The sequence below is a fragment of the Drosophila biarmipes genome, chromosome X (assembly GCF_025231255.1).
Source record: "Drosophila biarmipes strain raj3 chromosome X, RU_DBia_V1.1, whole genome shotgun sequence".
NCBI lineage: Eukaryota > Metazoa > Arthropoda > Insecta > Diptera > Drosophilidae > Drosophila > Drosophila biarmipes.
The window spans coordinates 4,289,903-4,307,565 of NC_066611.1; the positions used below are offsets into that span (position 1 = coordinate 4,289,903).

General features: G+C 41.0%; 3 protein-coding genes and 1 long non-coding RNA gene across 5 annotated transcripts; 1 reads left to right on the top strand and 3 right to left on the bottom strand.

Moving 5' to 3' along the window:
- The first annotated feature begins 699 nt into the window (after nt 1-699).
- LOC108033189 (actin-related protein 2/3 complex subunit 3) lies at nt 700-2,066 on the top strand. Of its 2 annotated transcripts, none has more exons than XM_017107431.3 (3): nt 700-836; nt 926-1,099; nt 1,626-2,066. In XM_017107431.3, the coding sequence occupies exons 1-3, from the start codon at nt 831-833 to the stop codon at nt 1,968-1,970; spliced, it is 525 nt and encodes a 174-aa protein (XP_016962920.1). In that variant the 5' UTR covers nt 700-830; the 3' UTR covers nt 1,971-2,066. The 2 variants fall into 2 exon arrangements, with proteins under 2 accessions (XP_016962920.1, XP_050746392.1); XM_050890435.1 differs by having other exon boundaries at nt 751-836; nt 897-1,099.
- A 24-nt stretch (nt 2,067-2,090) lies between these two features.
- On the bottom strand, nt 2,091-6,263 carry LOC108033188 (proton-coupled amino acid transporter-like protein CG1139). The gene is made up of 5 exons (XM_017107430.3): nt 6,118-6,263; nt 4,185-4,721; nt 3,353-3,810; nt 3,110-3,285; nt 2,091-2,817 (listed from the first exon to the last, which is right to left on the bottom strand). The coding sequence occupies exons 2-5, from the start codon at nt 4,674-4,676 to the stop codon at nt 2,576-2,578; spliced, it is 1,368 nt and encodes a 455-aa protein (XP_016962919.1). The 5' UTR covers nt 4,677-4,721; nt 6,118-6,263; the 3' UTR covers nt 2,091-2,575.
- A 1,824-nt stretch (nt 6,264-8,087) lies between these two features.
- On the bottom strand, nt 8,088-9,183 carry LOC127012499 (uncharacterized). The gene is made up of 2 exons (XR_007765993.1): nt 8,761-9,183; nt 8,088-8,670 (listed from the first exon to the last, which is right to left on the bottom strand). It is a non-coding gene; the product is annotated as an uncharacterized LOC127012499 (long non-coding RNA).
- Nucleotides 9,184-9,432: 249 nt separating this feature from the next.
- LOC108033169 (proton-coupled amino acid transporter 1) lies at nt 9,433-16,393 on the bottom strand. Its single transcript, XM_017107402.3, has 6 exons — nt 16,112-16,393; nt 12,438-12,571; nt 11,272-11,632; nt 10,758-11,209; nt 10,517-10,689; nt 9,433-10,456 (listed from the first exon to the last, which is right to left on the bottom strand). The coding sequence occupies exons 1-6, from the start codon at nt 16,121-16,123 to the stop codon at nt 10,200-10,202; spliced, it is 1,389 nt and encodes a 462-aa protein (XP_016962891.1). The 5' UTR covers nt 16,124-16,393; the 3' UTR covers nt 9,433-10,199.
- Between the last annotated feature and the right edge of the window lie 1,270 nt (nt 16,394-17,663).

Below are 17,663 nucleotides of genomic sequence, written 5' to 3' on the forward strand. Positions count from 1 at the left end.
GTTACCATTTCGTTGGTTTACATTTCTTTGTTGCAATAAGTTAAGTTGATACCAAGCTGCATCAAATCCGACTTTTTTAAAAAGTATGATATTTAAAACAGAATTAGTTATGGCGGCATGTGTAAACATTCAATAAAAAGTAATTTAAAGGTAAGATATGATAGCATTGGTGTTTAAAGTGTTCTTAGAAGGGATTAAATTAACTCATTATAAAGCATATTACAACAATCTTAAAAAAATTCAAATTTCACGGCTTGATGTACTTTTTAGTTGGCTTTTTGATAGTTTTTATTATTAGGCTAGGCTTATTACAAAATCTAGCGACTAGGACCAGGACTATTTGGTATGCCTATTGCAATGATTTCTCCTGTACTTCGTACTACAATAAGTTTTCAATCCAAGCTTTTCTTTCTGATTCTTTTTTCTACATTTTTTTAGCTTTTTTGTCTGGTAATTTTGTAAGTATTTTTTTTGGGTTTGTTTCTTGGGTTCTTCATTAAAGTTTGCTATTGTTGAAAATCAAAAATGTTAAGCTTAATTAATTCATTGGTAATATTGCTTTATTAAATGTACATTTCTTATAGCATAAAAATAGGTTAATATTTAGCTCAAGTGCAATTGTGTTAGCATCGAAAAATGTTTATGCCCGGACTCAAACCATGGTGGCAAGCTCTGGTGCTCACAAAACGTACCAGTGTAGGAAAACGCCGATGGTTCGCTGGTTCAACTTCAAAAAAGATAACGTTTTCACATCACTAGGAAGTACTGATAAAAAATATATTTTTATTTTCCTTTGACTTTGAAATTGAGGAAGAAACAATATAAGAAAAATGCCGGTGAGTAACTTTGGCAAATAAGTACACACAATAATGAGTCATGCTTGGCTGAAAAATTAGCTTACAACCCGCCTTCTCGTTTTCTCCAGGCCTTTCACTCGGAGATCCAGGACTTCCAAGGATCGGTGGGCAATATGGCCATCCTGCCATTACGCACTCAAGTCCGAGGACCAGCGCCCAACGTTGATATTCCCAACGATATCATCGATGAGTCACTGTACTACTGGAAGTCAAACATTTTCTTCAGCACATACGAAGTTAAGGTAAGTAACTGAACAAAGGAATGGGTACTGAGATAAAAACATATTAATTGTTATTATTATTAAGTTGATTGAGAAATTGTCGGAACAAAGTGGAAGACAATATAGTAAAAGATAGTAAATGAAATCCTTTTATTCCATGATCGACGTCCAGAAGTTGATAATAAATTGTAGAAATATTATTAAAATAAGTGTATGTTTGCAATCTAATTTTTAAAACATTTTAAACTTAACTTTTAAATATTTTATATATATATAAAAATATAGGGTTGTACTTATTTAAACAACTTTTTTTTTTCTTTAAAATAGAGAGAATTGTTATATTAAAATATTGAAAAAACATAAATAAAGTAGTTTATAAATTATCAAAAAATGTAGTAAAAAGGTTTCTATCTATTATATATTTTGAACCTCCTCAACTCCAGCGTTTTTGAATTATCTCAATAATGTTTTTAAATATGTACCCACGAAATGTTTCTTTGTTTTTACTCCGTCGCCTAAGTAACCCCCATACCATATCTAATCGCAGTCGGAAGTGGACCGGGTGCTTATCTACATAACGCTGTACATAAGCGAATGTTTGAAGCGCTTGGCGCGCTGCACGAGCAAGGAACAGGGCCGACAGGAGCTCCACAGCCTGGCCATCTCGCGGTTCGATCTGCCCGGCGATCCGGGATTCCCCCTGAACGCGATATACGCCAGGCCCGACGACCCCGAGACTATGCGTCAGTATTTCCTGCAACTGCGCCAGGAGACCGGCACGCGGCTGCTGGAAAAAGTCTTCAACACACCCGATGACAAGCCCAGCAAGTGGTGGATTTGCTTTGCCAAGAAGAAGTTCATGGAGAAGAGTCTCTCGGGACCAGGAATGTAGAAAGATAAGCCCACTTTTGTCAAGTATAGACTCCATAACACAACGAAAACATACTGCCCACCTTAAAAAAATAAATTATTAAGCTCAAAAACCCAATATTAATTCAACACAACTTGTGAGTACTTTTTGGATTAAAAAATCATGTTTTGTGTAGTTGTTTTTATTGATCTGTACGCTTTCAAAAGCGCATATTCACATTTTAGGACACTTAAAGGCTAGTCGATGTTGAACATTGTTTGCTGAAAGCTAGTTAATACTTTACATAATTCTCACTATATTTATAAAATCGACGATAACATATTAAAGATAGTTAACTTCGGGCTAGGGTTTTAAAATAATCAAAGCCACATAGGTAATCATTTATTAAAATCGGTTTTTGCTACAGATCGTTTTCTTTTATGCTTTTTTTTGCTTAGAATGCCAATAAACGTTTCTATACATACATACAAATGCACGGCTTAAGACTATCAACAAAAAAATGAAAAAAAATACACGGTATAGAGTTAAGCTTACATTAGAGCAATAGGGCAACGCATTCACATCGAGCTTTACAGGAATGACAGCATTATTTATGTACAAAAAAGATACTTGCTAGCGACTAAGGCCTACTTAAACTCCTTGACGATCTCTACGATGCTCTGGTAGGTCCCGGTGACAATTCCCAGCACGGCCACCGTCAGGATAAGGATGTTCTTGATGTAGGACCACGCCCCCAGGCCCTTGGGCACCGGCGCCCGCGTCACGAAGTCGATCAGCACCGGAATCACGAAGGCCAGGCAGGTGGAGCAGAGGGCCCCGATCAGCGAGATGAACAGATTTAGCTTGGGAACGACCAGCGCAACCCCAACTGAAACGGGGAATATTAAATACATTAAAATGAGTTGGTTTTTTTATACTGTAGCAGATACCCGCTACCCAGCTCAAGGGAGTGCGAGGGAGATGGGGATATGCATGCAGCAAATCGACTGTTTCCGACTTTATTGGCTTATAACTTTTTAATGAATGATCCGATTTGAATCATTTTTGAGATGTGGGTGGATAATGACTATAAGAACAAAATCCCTTCTACAAAATCCATATCTTCTATGATGATGTTAAATAAAAAAGAACTCAATTTGTGACCCTTTAAATCGACTTACATGTCATCATCACCATCACGAAACGCAGGCACACCTGCATGGTAATGGGATACTTCTGGGCGCAGTTGTTGGAGCGCTTGAGTGGCGGCCAGAGGATCTTGATCATCACAAAGAACTGGATGGGGTAGCCAAGGAACACGCCCAAGGCGGCGACTACCTTCACCACCTGCGAAAATCTGCAATAAATTATAAAATTAACAGATTTCATCCAGTGAGGAAGGTCCAAAATTCAGCTCTACTTACACTTCCTCCACCACGAGATTTAGCGTTATGCTGCCAGCGACATCCTCGCCCCATCGCACATAGCTGACGAATCCGGTGAAAATGAATAGGGCCGTGGTGAAGAACATGGTTGTGTTGAGGACTCCGAACCGGGTGCTGAAGTTCTCCGGCCGGCGCATGGAGTTCCGGAGCGGCAGGATGAGGGCGATGCCCTCGTAGGAGAACAGGGCGGTGCCGAAGAAGAGGGCAAGCTGAGCTCCTCCCGTGAAGAGGTTCCGGTCCCCGACCGACGGCATCGGTCCATCCGAAAAGGCGATGGTCAGGGTGGCGATCAGGCCGAAAAGTAGGGCCACGTTGGCGAACATCGATACGGGCGAGATGTACTTGAGGTTGGTCATCAGCGAGGGAATCATCGCCGGCAGTAGGGTGATCAGCATCACCATGCTCATGCTGATCTCGATGCCGTTCTGCTGGAGGACCTGCAAATACATTTGTATTTAAAAATTGTAAAACGTACAATAAAATGCGTAAAAATATTTAATGTGTAAATAGTAGTTATTTCGCTGGGTAAAAATATTTTTAAATTTTTAACCTTTATAGTTAGAATATAAGAAAATAATGGTACACCCTTTTTTTTAGGTAATTGAAATGATTATATTTTTTTATTCAACCGCATCATAAAACTAGGGCAATTCTTGCTGTATAGACATAAAAGTGGCTCCACCCTTCTTGCTAGCAATTTAAAAAATATTTTTGTAATTTCAAGCTACTGGTAAGTTTATTTAATGGTACTTTATAAAATATTGAAATAGTTTGTGATCGAAAGGGAACCTCATAATAAAGAAAGCCTTACCTGGTGAAGGTTCTCGGTGATGAAGACAAAGTAGATGGCGCAGAACCCGAACTGCGTGACGCAGAGGAACATCTCGACGATGAGCTTCATGACTCGCGACATTTTCCGCAGAGGGCGTGGCCCGTGCTCGAAGCACTTCTCCACCGTTTCCGGGTAGTCGAGGAAGTCGACGCCCGGCGTCCGTTCCACGGCCAAAATGGAGCCGCGGATCAGCATGCGCTCGCAGTGGACGCACATCACCGCGATGATGGGCAGCAGGATGGTGGCTCCAGCCAGTCCGCCGTTTTTGAAGCAGTCGCCCATGGCGAAGAGTCCTGCGCCCACGCTCCCCTTGAAGAGATGGGTGGCCGCCTCCAGCTCGCTGGTCTCGTGGCCGCGCCTGCGCACCGGGTCCCCGTTCTCCGGATCGGCGCCCTTCTCCTGGCCCTTCTCCGGACTCTTCTCCGGGCTCTTCTCCTGCTGCCTTCCGGTTATTTCCAGTGTTCTGCCCATCTCGCCGGCTGCTTCGATCGCCTTTTGGTCGCTGCGCTGCTGTTGCTGCGGGTTAAATGGAAAATTTTGGAGTTACTTTGGGTTTCTCGGTTCCTCGTCCCTGAGAAAGCTTTAACGGTGATCGAGTGAGAGAAAGAGGGATGAAACACAGTTAGCATTATCTTTCTCCCCACCATCCCGATGCTTTAACCCCAGAAGGTGCAATGGGGTGAAACATTGATTATGTTAAACACCTTAAATGAAAAAACAGACCTAGGAAATAGAATTTCGTATTAAGTTAGTTCAAAGCTCTCTTCATAGCCCGAACACATTTATAAGTCGTAAGGGAAATATTTTACAAGTACTTTCGAAAAGCGAATATACTATCAACATGGGAGACCTCAAAGCTTACTTTTTTAAACCGAGTAATTTATTCATGTGTTTACCTTTTCAAGGATTTTCTACAAAAATCAGTCAATAAAATAGTAACGGAAATTCAAAGCAATAAAAACGCCGGCGCGTGATAATGGATTGACCAACATGTTAATTAAGTCAAATAAAGCACTGAATGTCAATTAAGTACGTTTAATTCATTATAATTCAAATCGCTTTTAGACCCATATCAATGTCACAGCTAATCAAAAATAAGATGAAAACAGTTTTGTTCATTCAGAGGTTTTTCTTTGCAAATTTAAAATATATATGCAAGAGCAGCACAACTTTGGCAATGAGTTAAATACACATATATTCTTGATCAGCCCAGTCTGTCTGTTTCATTATAGTTACAAATTTATAGATTTTAGCCTATAGATCCTATAAAAAAAGGAAAAAAATGAAATCAATTTTTTTTATATTATTTTAACGTATTTTGCTGTTTAATATTTTAAAATTAGAATGTATAGCCGCACGTAAAGTCGCATTTTAGTTTTAAAAAAATTCAAAAGAGTAGTAAATCTTCGGTGTGCTGGAGCTAGCTTTGCCACCATTATCATTTTGATTTTACAATGTTGCTCTTTGTAATATATCTCATGAATAAGGAAATGTTACAGATGGTCCGCCAATACTTTTTCATATTCGGCCCTGTTGATATCAAACACACAATGTATCGCACAATATTGTAAATTAAGATCCCCTGATCACTGCTTTGCGAGCTTCGAGTCTAATTTGAATATTCACTCTTTGTTGTTGCACACACTCGAAACAAAACCTAATTATTGGCGCATTCTCGCGGGCACTTGGGTTAAGAAAACATGTTAACAACCGGGAAGTTGGAAATGAACCCGTCAAGGCCACAGCACTTAATTATTCGCATTAGTGGAGTGCGGGAGTGGTGCATTTCTCGCTTTCATTGCCATTCAGACGCATTTCGTTGGAGCACAGATGCCGCAGCATTAATTAATCCAAACACCGATAGGCGATTCGTATCAAATATCTATTTGTTCAGTCCGCCAGCGGGGTTCACCTGTTGATGGCTGCGAATGGGTATCGCCGAGGTATCGCCGGGTATCGCCGAGGTATCGCAAGGTGGCAAATAGCAAAGTAGGACCGCTCGCGGCAAGAACTCAAGCCAGACTCAATGCTCGAGTTGGCCAACAGAAGCGAACAGCAAAATTGCAAAAGGCAAAAGTCGGAAAGCGAAAATCGAAAAATAGAAAAATAAAGAGCGGGCGTCTGTCTGTGTGAGCACTGCAAAAATGCGCATAGCGTTAACCCCCGGCACTCGTTCCAAAAGTGTGCCCCGCACTCGACTGCATTTCCAATAAAATGCACTTTTTATTGCTTTACAAGAAGCTCGTGGCTTGAAAGCGCGGTTTTACCTTGGCAAAAGGTTAAAAAATATTGAATATTGCAATCTAAATTAAACAGTACATCTCTAAATTCTCACTAATTTAAAAAAATTCTTATAACTTTATTTAAGCATACTAGTTTTTAACAAATTGTTCACAAAAATTGATATTAGAAAAAAGTAAACCCTTATTTTCGATATAATTTTTAACATTACAGGATGGTACATGGTAAAATGGCAAGGGGTTAAATTCTAAAATACTAAAAATTTAATTTGAAATTTAATTTAAATTTACAAAAATATAATTGATAGAAAATCCCTAACTCTACTAACTAGAAAAAATTATTTATTTGAAAGCATCATGGCCAAATCAAATACTTCACAGCACATAAGGGGTTAAGCTGCGTGGGAGACTGCGGGAGTGTGAGATCTATTCCGATCCTATTATTGATAATTGTTTCGAAAGCCTTATTTGCAACTGGTCTGGTGACTCAGCGTGATTTCGAACTCACTTTCCCTCGAGGACCTGTCACTGGTGAGTGGAAAATTACAGTGGAAATGCATTGAGCCGAAGGGAGGTGGAAAATAGCAGGCAGCCACTCATCGATAAACGATAAGATGAGCCCGGCTTCGTCATGGATCACCGAACCATTCTAGTTCCTAGACTAAAGCACTTTATCTAACAGCTCAGACTATTAACGAGCTGAGCAAAATAAAGCACCGAAAACAATCGAAAGTCTAATGAACAATTAGTATTCCCAGCTCAACAAAGGGAATGTAGTGAAAAACCCCCTAAAAACCCATTTTATTTTAGAGCCAACATTTCGGAAAGATACAGATTGAACCAGCAAAGTAAATCTATTTAATGCAAACTAATTAAATTGCTTTGTTTTTAATAAATGCAAATTAATTTGCCTAAAAATAATAAATTTCCTTACGCCTGTTAAAAGTTGCTAATTTCTTTTGTCAAATCAATTATTTTTTAATTTCCCTCCCTGTTCGAGTCGCTTATATAAGTATGCTAATTGTCAAAGCAATTAATGCTGCATGTTACACAGAGATTACCGGAAAAATCTGCATTCAACTTACCCTTCTGTTTTTATAGAGCTAGTACCTGGCTAGGCAGAACTGTAGTCACTCAGTTTATAATGTGCAACTAAAGTTCAAGTGATTTTGTGCATTAACTGATGTAGCTGAAAACGCCTAACTAATCTATAAAAAATACTTTGTGTCATATTATCATTTCTAAAACATCTTAATAGAGGTCATTAATTTAATTATTATTGTATTCATTAACAAAAACCACAAAACTTACTGCTCTACTTTCAATATGTATATGGTCGTCATGCAATGTTAGTTTATTTACTATTTACGTTCGGAAATTACATAAAACCTAATGGGAATTTGTACAGAAATTAATGGTATATTGTTTTGTGGCACGTGATTTACCAGAAGTAATTAGTTATGATTAAGTATATTTATAAATAAAGTAACACAAACTAACTTCGTTACTTAAGAAAAATGTTGATCAGTAGCCGAGTTTACTGCCCTCTTCATATTTTGATAAATTCGTAAAAACGAAACCGTTTTCCATTTGCTTATAGGTACGCCTTCGACGTACGTTTATGGGCTGTAAAACGTTGTCATTCATCATTCAAAGATAGTTAATTTATTTATTTTTCCCCTGTCGGCTATTCAAGTGTATTTTAAGAGTACAATGCCGGATTCGTAACGCCGATTGCGTCATGACATGGGTACTGAGATGCATGTATAGTATAAAAAAGGGCTGTGCCCGGGGGTTTCCACCGGCAGGAAGTGGTTCGATCAGGTTCAAGGATCCGGCCGCGTCCCGGAATTCGGGTTTCGACTTGATTTGAAGCCCGCACGTGCCCATCGCATCGAATTCTTGAGCGTAGCATGAGTACTCCGAGCACCATATATCGTAAAGCGCACCGCATTCGTGATCGTTACACCTTTGCCTTAACCCCCTGCAGCCCCTGGGCCAGCCAATCGAAGACGCACGGAAATTTACCGCCTTGATTGAAGAAGCGCCAGTAAAATGAATTGCACGGAATCAAAGTTCTCCGGTCGGCTGCTGCATCTCACTTCTTCCAATCAACCGGTCGATCGATCGATCGATGTTTACGGAATTCAGCAATTGGATTATATAAGGCGTACTAAAAACAAATGCATAACAAACGGCAGGGACGCCGCCAAGGGTTAACACATCTTTTAGATCGCGCGAGATAGTCACCATATAAAACATATGAAAATAATAGTTAAAAACATATTTATGTTTACATGATCTATCATCTTTACGTTCTATTGGAACCCTTCTCGGACGCCCCTCACCTCCGCTATGCATATCCAACGACATTGCCCGCAGTTCCATTCATCGTTCGGGTTGAAGGCCGTTGGCAAAACGGTTTCGATTAGATTGATTTGGTTCGGATCGGATTAGATTAGTGTACTTCCCATAGAGGGAGATAGAACACGAGATACGATTCCCGGTATGGCGCTCAACCAGATTCCTCCAGATGAAAGCGAAAGTAAAAATGCGATGTCAATCGGGGTACAATATATGGATTCTTTCGAAACGAGGTCAATGTCAAAACTTATTGGAAGCACTAAAGCGAAATTATAATCGCCGCCAGCTTAATAGAATTCGAAGAACCCGTTTCGCAGCTTTATTTGTATTCGTCTCATTTGTTTTATAACTATATTCGCACGTTTTTTGCCGCAAAAACATGCATATTATTTGTGATTCAGATTGTAACGTGATGAAGCATGATTTGGCTGATTTGGATCAATTGACTTATGTGGGTTCCTTGAGAAGCGCAGAGAAGGGCGCCTTATCAATATTTCATGGTTTTTAATATTTTCGTATATCTAAAATGTTGATATTTTTTCTCCCCAAATATTCTAGTATAATCCAGAGCATTGTTATATTAAGTACTTGAAACCCCAAAAATCACATCTGTCAAGTTCATGTCATTTTGCGATGACGTCAAAACGAACGTCGCATCGTTTATTCTCACTTAATATCTATAAAAAAAATCAATTATAATAAGTAAAATGCGCTGCACGCTTACTAAGACACAAAAAAAGGCACTTAGATCTATATATTTATGTATATGGCTATTTTTTGATAATAAATTCGCAAACATGTTATGTTTTGATGTATGGATTAAGGATTTAAAGTAGTTACATATTACATTTATCCATAATGTTTTTTAATTGTGATATGTTGAAAATACTTCTAAGAAAGTGAAGTAATCTCTCAATGTTGCATTGTTTTTTGGTGATTCTGCTTACATTATTTGTTATGGCTTGCGGTTAAATTTTTTATTATCGTTAACTAAAGCTTTGATATTGAGGTTTGATCGCCTATCGATTTTTGATACTGCTGATCTTCAGCTTCTTATTCCTGTATTGTTCGATTTAGGCACTTAACTGTCTCCTCATCTTTTCCAATTAACATTTTGATATCTGGCGTTCATAAATAATAGTTGCCAAATTTGGGATGGTCATATTAAATATATTCTGTTGATTTCTTGTCAGGACGGGCGAATTATCTTTGATGATCCCTTTGTCCCTTTATTTGTTGTGAAGCCTTCTGGGTAGTTCGAAACTTATTTTGAAAGGTCCTCTGATATTTGACATTACAATAGTTTTCTTCAGCGAGGTTAAGCTCTACTCCTCTCACGGGTACTTATTATTATTATATTAGAGAATATCTCCTGAAGGAAAGTTACTCCTCAGTGCACTTCCTCCTCCCCGAAGTGCTTAACAATTTGCTTGAGACTCTCGTAGGAACCGGTGAAGAAGCCCAGCAACGCCATCACCAGGATGACGAGGTTCTTCACGCAAATCCAGAGGCCCGGTCCTTTGTTGAGCTCACTCCTGGCGATCAGCTCGATGACGGGTGGAAAGACCAAGGCCAAGGCCGTGGAGCATAGTGCTCCAATGAGCGAGATAAAAAGTCCCAGGGCCGGAACCATTTCCGCGATGGCAACTGCAGGAGAGCCTTGTGAGTTTCCCCGTCTCAAAATGGTCCTTCATGGCGGATACTTACGAGTCACCAGGACCATAAAGGTGCGGAAGCCCAGCTCGCCGATCAGCGATCGTCCTTCAATGCCGCACATTTGCTTGGCACTGGGCCACATGATCTGGATGGCCACGAAGAACTGCAGCGGATAGCCGAGAAGAACTCCAGCGGAGACCATCAGCTTGACGCACTGGGCCAGGCTGTGGATGATGGAGAGCTCCATAGAATCGAATGATCTAAGTACCAAGCCCTAGGCACCCTCACTCACATGGTATCACCCAGATTGAGCGTCAAACTGCCTCCGACCTGCTCACCCCACTTCATATAGCCCACGGAGCCGGCGAACATGAACATGACGGAGACGAGGAACATGCCCACATTGAGCACTCCCAGGGGTCGCTCGAACTGGTGTGGCTTTCGCATGGCGTTCTTCAGCGGCATCACCAGGGCAATGCCCTCGAAGGCAAAGATGGCGGTGCCGAAGAAGAGGGCCAGCTGGGAGCCGTTCGTCCAGAGGGCGCGTTCCTCCACCTCCGGCAGTCCGTCCTTGAGGGCATAGTACAGGGTGATGGCCAGTCCCAGGATCATGCAGATGTTGGCGAACATCGAGACGGGGGTGAGCCACTTCAGGTTCGTGATCAGGGAACTCAGGAGCACGGGCACAAAGGCCAGCAGCATCACCAGGTGGACGTTCATGTCAATGTCGTAGGCTTGCAGGATCTTCGGAAATGTAACCCATCTTCAGTTTCCGCCTATCCCCTCCGCAGTCTCCCTAAACTCACCTGCTTCAGGTTCGTGCTGATGAACACAAAGTAGATGCAACAGAAGCCCAGCTGGGTCACACAGATGAATATGTCCACCAGACGACCCATCGTTCGGGACCAGCCCCTCAACTTTGGTGGACCATTCTCGAAGCACTGCTCCACCGTCTGCGCGTAGTCCGCACACACAGACTCTCCCTTGAGGTCCCGCATCTTCTTGGAGCAGGTCACCAGGACATGTTGGCAGTGGATGGACACCACCGCTATCACTATGGTCAGGAGTGGGGCCACCAGTAGACCTCCGTTCTTGAAGGCGTCCCCCATGGCGAACAGACCGGGTCCAATGTTGCCCTTGAACAGGTGCACGATCGTCTCGAGGTAGCTTGAATTACAGGAGCACAGATCATCGTTGGACTCGGGGTTTTTGATGGGGGAACTGGGTTAGGCATTGTCCACTGATGGGTTGATATCGTTGGTTTCGCAGGATCTTTGGGATCACTGTTAGTGGGTTACAACTTCGCTTGGGATTCAGGATCTTTTCAAGGGTTGCATCAGATGGGTTATAGGACGACTTTTATTGATCGTCTGGGGTGAGGTGTAGGCATTGGATTGCGGGACTCCCAATATTGGTTTGGTTTTCATAGGTTTTCCATGGGATAGGTACCACTGGGATAAATGTTAGTAGGGAGCTGTCGGTTATAGTTGCGTTACATATTGATGGATAGTTCGAAGCTGGGATTTTGCAGGGTAGTTTTTAGGTTAAGGGTTGCACGATGTTGGTTTTCTTTGCAGGAACGTGGTTAATTTCTGTTTTTTTTTTTGTTGTGGTTGTCAGTAGTGGAGTTAGTTGGTTTAAAGCTGGGAGTCGGGATCGGTTTAAGCAGGTTTGTTTTCGAAAGCTGGGTTAGTTAGTTTAAGCAGGAATTCTGGACATGCGTAGGATTTGGGTAATTAATTGAGGGGTCAGCTTAAGTTTAAACTAGTAAATAAACGTTAGAGTTTGTTATTTTATCTTAGGGCTAAAGCATGTGGTTAGACTTAGGGCGAAGGTTAGTAGAGCGGAGGCTTCAGTTAGTTGTGATGTATTTTGCAGGTTTGGTTTGGGGTAGGTTTATTAGGTTGGTTACGAGGAGCAAGCAGTTGAGGGTGGCACAGTAAAATCGAGGGTTTTCCACAAGCAGCCGTACCTTGTAGGAGGATGGTAGTCCGCATCGTGAGCCACTTTCCCGGCCACCTTGGCTGCTCCACCTGCTGTGTCGCCTGCCGCTCCTTCCTGCACAGATTCCTGTTTTGGAACTGCTACAGTCTGATTTTTTGGCGCCTTTAGGGTGATTGTTTTCAGTGTTGCAAGGGGACGAAAATAATAAAAAACAATAGCTTATAAATGAAGTAGGAATATATAGAGAGGCAAACGCCATTTGTGGTTAGTTTTCCTCGATTGTTGATGGCTTTCAATTGGCCGATAAAAACGCAAGCCTCTCGAGTGTTTCCGCCTGTCAGTCTCCATGATCAAGTTCACAGACGGAGATCTTATCCGGGGAATCACAGATCAACTCGTGCACATTTAATTCCACATGACTGGACAATTAAGTATACTGCAATAAATTTAATCGGGGGTTTCCAGCGCTGGCCGACAGATGGAAAAGTTCTCTCCATCAGTGATAAGAGTGCCCATGTTTCGGGTTAGTTAGGGCCATAAATAAGGCCGCAAACTAAATCAAAGCCAATTAAACGGATTCATAAAAGCCAAATACAAAGCAAATTAAGTGCTATCTATATCTTTATCTATATATAGTGTCGGCTAGATAGTGGCCTTTCGATGACACCCGAACGTTTGCCAACAGCCCAACGATATCTGTATCTATACACATGCACGTGTCTGCCTCGAGCATCAGAGTTCAATGGGTCTAATTGAAATTTGCAGATAATCTCGGAAGTGCGTTAACATTGTAATGAAACATTAGCACCTGTGCGATGTCGAAACTCCAATGACGATTTTGAATAAGAAAGAAAGACAAAACTGAACAAAAATACTTGAAAATTCAAAATAATATCATGTTCTTATAAAGGTAATTAATAATAAATTAAAGGGAGAAACCTGCTTGCGGGCTTGCCTCATTTACAGAATATTCTATCAATTCGTGCCTTGTAACAAAACACCGTCACGTTTTTCGTTCTTCGTTACCTATTTGATAAGCCACTTCTCAATGGTATTGGAAAAACCCACGTTCATTCACAATATTTAAATCGTCGTCAATAAGTTGTTATCAACGAGTTATGACTGCAATATTGAACATATGATGCATTAACTGAGATAGATGGCGAGTGATTTACGGTCCGCTTTGTCAGTTGGACTACAAGTGAAGTTGACGGGAGTGTCACAGCTTCGATTTTCAATCCCTGTTGCCAGCTACATTTCAGACACACATACCATATAGGACATATATCTACGAAGGGGTTCAAGTGAGTCTCAAGTGTCGTAAATAACGAGTTACTTATCGCCAAACTGATTTTGCTTTCGCTGCGTATCATTCGCCTCTCGTCTCCCCTCTCAAAAGCTCGTTTAGATTATCGTCCCACATGTGGTATACGCAATCAACTGGAGGACATGGCGCCCCTGACGTATACGTGATATTTAAAAGGGTACTCCACATAGTTCGCCCGAAACCTTGTGTAAATCTAGACAATTAATTCCGCTGCTTATCGGCAGTTAAAGTAGTTAAGACAAAGTATAAGTTGTTATGGTCCTACACTGCCGACCAGGTATTGGGATTGTGAAATTAGTTTTGAATTATTTGGTAATACATTCCCTACGGCCGCTCTGTGGATCTTAATGAGCTGATTTTTGATTTAAAATGCTCTTATTTAACATCCCATCTTGGGATTGCTATGTCAAAATAAGGAACTAATTTCACAAGAACTTATTAAATATTCCATTAGTTATTACATTCTTTATGATTTTATTTCTTTATTATTTTAGTTGCCCGTTTTAGGGTATAAAAAGTGGTGACAATGTTTTTTGGGTCCTGTCACTAATTAAATGAGCAACAACTAATGAGGTGGGCCATGGGCGTGGGCAGGGGAAAGCGAAAGGGGAAAGGGGTGGGCGCCACCTTGCCCTTGAACAGCTTCAACTTTAATCTAGACCAGACTCTTTCCGTGGACAAGCAGACTGGCATGCCGTCAATTGATGACAGATAACACCAGATAGAACAATCTTCAAGTGCGTGGTGTGGTCCACCCCTGGCACCCCCAAAACACCCCCTGGCCCACGGCAGCCCCATTGGCAAGCTGTCAAGAGGGCCGCACTGATATTATTTATGTGCGGTCTCATTTCCCTTCTTCTTGTGTGTTTTTTCACTTTTTTGCTTCTTGAATTGAGCAATATCTTCGAGTGGAAAATTTTCCACCGCCGTCGGTGCGTGGGGGCCTGCTCTGGGCGGCCTGTCGCTCCGTCGAGGGTTCACTGCACTTGGGAGCAACACACAAATGTTTAATTTCTCTTTTATTAATGTTGCCGGAAATCTGGCAAGCTCAAAGGGAACCTTGATTGGCCTTTATTGGCAAAGCTTTTGTCCGCCACACGAATGCATTTGGAAAAAAACGTTCCATGAAATGCGATGTTTGCTTGTGCGACATTCATTGATTTGTCTTATTTGTAATAATTTTATTTCAGCAACGAACATTTTTAATTTATTTAAGTAATTTATTTCCACTTTATAGCATTTAGCCTTGCTTCGAGTGTTTAGCTCAGTGTAAGAACGCACAGATAGAGATAGATGTAAAATCCAGAACAAGTTCTGACCTTGATCAGGCAAATGCATAGAAGTGTGCGAATTTTCAGGTTCCATTATTTGCATTTTCAAGCGGCAAAAAGTCCAAACACCTCAGGCGTACCTATTCGAAATGCAGGGGTGTGTGCTAAAGGGGGTTTTTCGTTCGAGGCCATAAATCATTGGCAATCTCCCATTGACGATAAGTGACAGCACTTCCATAAATCCAAGCCGAAAGATAAGCTGGCATTTCGCAGTAATCAATCGTTCCATCCAACGGAAGTTGAGGCCGAAACTACAGGCTTATAGGTTGATATTGATAACAGAAATTAAGTCGTATATGGTCCTTAATTTATTTGATTTTAATGAAGATAGTTAAGTGCCATTTGGAGTTTAAACAAAGGTTTGATTGGAGAGAAGTGACAACAAGATCCAATAAAAATATCGAAAGGCTCATATTCATTTTCAATGATATGAATAGATATTTTTAATTACAAATAATGTATTTATTATAAATACATTATACAATACAATACTCAGTGATATTTTATTTACTTATTTATAATTTGCAAATTATTTACTTATTACAAATACAGTATCTTTAATGTTACCCCCTTTATAACCAAACTTCCCAGTCATTCGCATCATTCCGATGTTTATACAACTGTTTGCATACCTAATGAGTTTCCATTAATATTATTTTACCACATTCCATTTTTAAATTGCTGCTATTAAACGCGCTTATCTCTGTTAAACACCCCCCTGAAAAAACTCTGCCCGCCCCGCAGTTTTGGCCAAGAAAAATGCAACAGCTGTCTTGCAAGATTTTCTGATTTTTCTTTTTCTGACTTTGCACTTGAATTTTTTGTGTTCACCAAAAGAAGTAGTCTGTGCCTTCGGCTTGGGTTTTCGAATTTCAGTTTTGTTGTTGTTTGACAACCGGCAAAATTAACTCGTTTTGTTGTGCGTCGTAATTTTCAGCTTTTGGCCGGCCCTGTTTCTGCTTTTGTGTGGGTTTCACTTTTGCGTTTTGGGTTTTCTTTTTGGGCATGTGTCTTAAATTAAACGATTGCAATTTAATTACGCACCTCGGCATCCATGTCCGTCCTGCTGGTGTTATTCTGGTCCCAGAAGTCGGTCAAAAACTGGGCAAAACAAGCGGAAAAAAGTGGGGAAACACACACGTAGTTGCCTGTTCTTGATCTTAATGATTTATTTTGGGAGCCTGCATTGGGCCAGCGATGTGTTTATTTAATGTTCGCCGAGGATGCGGATGCGGTCGGATTCTGGGCCTGTTAGCCTTTGGCGATCTGTGATCACTGTGTGTTAATCGCTCCACGAAAAATTCACGACTGACGACCGGCAAGCGGCGACAATCGTTTGTTTATTCGGACTGCCAGCGAGTGGGAGTGGGATGGGTGGCGGTGCACTGGCCGAAATAACGCCAGCCGTTTCGGAATTCTCCTCAAAATTAAAAGAAGGGGTTAGCAAAAAAATAAAACAACCGCATATTGCAAAATGCGTTTATTACTGAATTGTTTAATATTAAAAGCATGCAAATCTTTTTTATACTTGCTTGTATTTAATTTACAATTATGCACTTCAAAAAATGGTTAATTTTACCCTTAATCAATGAAGTTATACCTATAAAATATAAATATATTTATTAAAAATATTAATACAAATATATCCAAGAATTTTAAAATATAATTTAATATAGTTTATTTAATTTGCGTTATCCACATCTTTTTTCCATGAATTGTAGCTCTTAAATAAATGATGATGCCCGATATTTTTTCTAGTGTACAAGTGAAGGAGAGCATCTCCCCGCCTCACCGCTTTTGCTCTCTCCCGCTCTCTCCTTTTTTGGCTTATTGTAAGAAATTCGACAGATTGGCGTGCGAACGAGATGGCTGCTAACAGGTTGTCGATCAGCTGGCATAATTAAATAACATAGTTCCCACAGCTGGCCATAGGTGGCTCCGCCGCCAGTGAATGTACGGCGAAGCGTGTTTGCCATTAAAGTTTATTGATCGATTAAGAAACAAAGGTTATTAATATTATTAATTCACGTTGTCACTCGCTGATGCTAGCCGATAACTTCTGCCAGAGTTGCCACTTCGGTATTGGGTTGCCACAGTACTCCGCCTCCAGGGAATGCGTTACGAATCCTTGTTTGAAAATTGAACTCGATGGCTTCTCGCATATGACCTGGTCAGTCTAGGGCTTGCTTCTTCTGAATCCAACTAGCGGTCGTCCTTTACTAAAAATGCTGGTTTGAGACGATCAACTGATACTGCAGTCACATGGCCTTTGAGTCTAATAATGAAAGCACGATCGTTTCCGCGTCTGATAGTCTTATGAGGTCCAGTGAAAGGGGCTTTTGGAGGCTGTTCGCTGCGTCAGTACGGAGAAACACGTGCGTACATTTGTCGATCCCCTTTAAGAGGAACATCTTTTGCTTGGTATGATGAGCTGTTGGAGTCGGTCGCACTTCTTTCATGTGCTCTCGAAAGATACTCAGAAAGGAGGTGGGGTCAACTGGATTATCCAAGTCGGTGAAAAACCCATTTTTGGTAGTCGAATAGGTGTTCCGTATACCATTTCTGAAGCGGAAGATTTGATGTCCTCCTTGAAACA

Bases quoted from the DNA above. Each gene is read 5' to 3' on its own strand.
- LOC108033189 (XM_017107431.3), top strand. The intron at 1,100-1,625 runs GTAAGTAACTGA...ATCTAATCGCAG, and splicing joins TCAGCACATACGAAGTTAAG to TCGGAAGTGGACCGGGTGCT.
- LOC108033188 (XM_017107430.3), bottom strand. From the start codon at position 4,676: ATGGGCAGAACACTGGAAATAACCGGAAGGCAGCAGGAGAAGAGCCCG. The intron at 3,811-4,184 runs GTAAGGCTTTCT...ATGTATTTGCAG, and splicing joins TCACCGAGAACCTTCACCAG to GTCCTCCAGCAGAACGGCAT. The intron at 3,286-3,352 runs GTAAGTAGAGCT...AATTTATTGCAG, and splicing joins AATCTCGTGGTGGAGGAAGT to ATTTTCGCAGGTGGTGAAGG.
- LOC108033169 (XM_017107402.3), bottom strand. The intron at 10,690-10,757 runs GTGAGTGAGGGT...CATCATCCACAG, and splicing joins CTCAATCTGGGTGATACCAT to CCTGGCCCAGTGCGTCAAGC. The intron at 10,457-10,516 runs GTAAGTATCCGC...GCTCTCCTGCAG, and splicing joins CTTTATGGTCCTGGTGACTC to TTGCCATCGCGGAAATGGTT.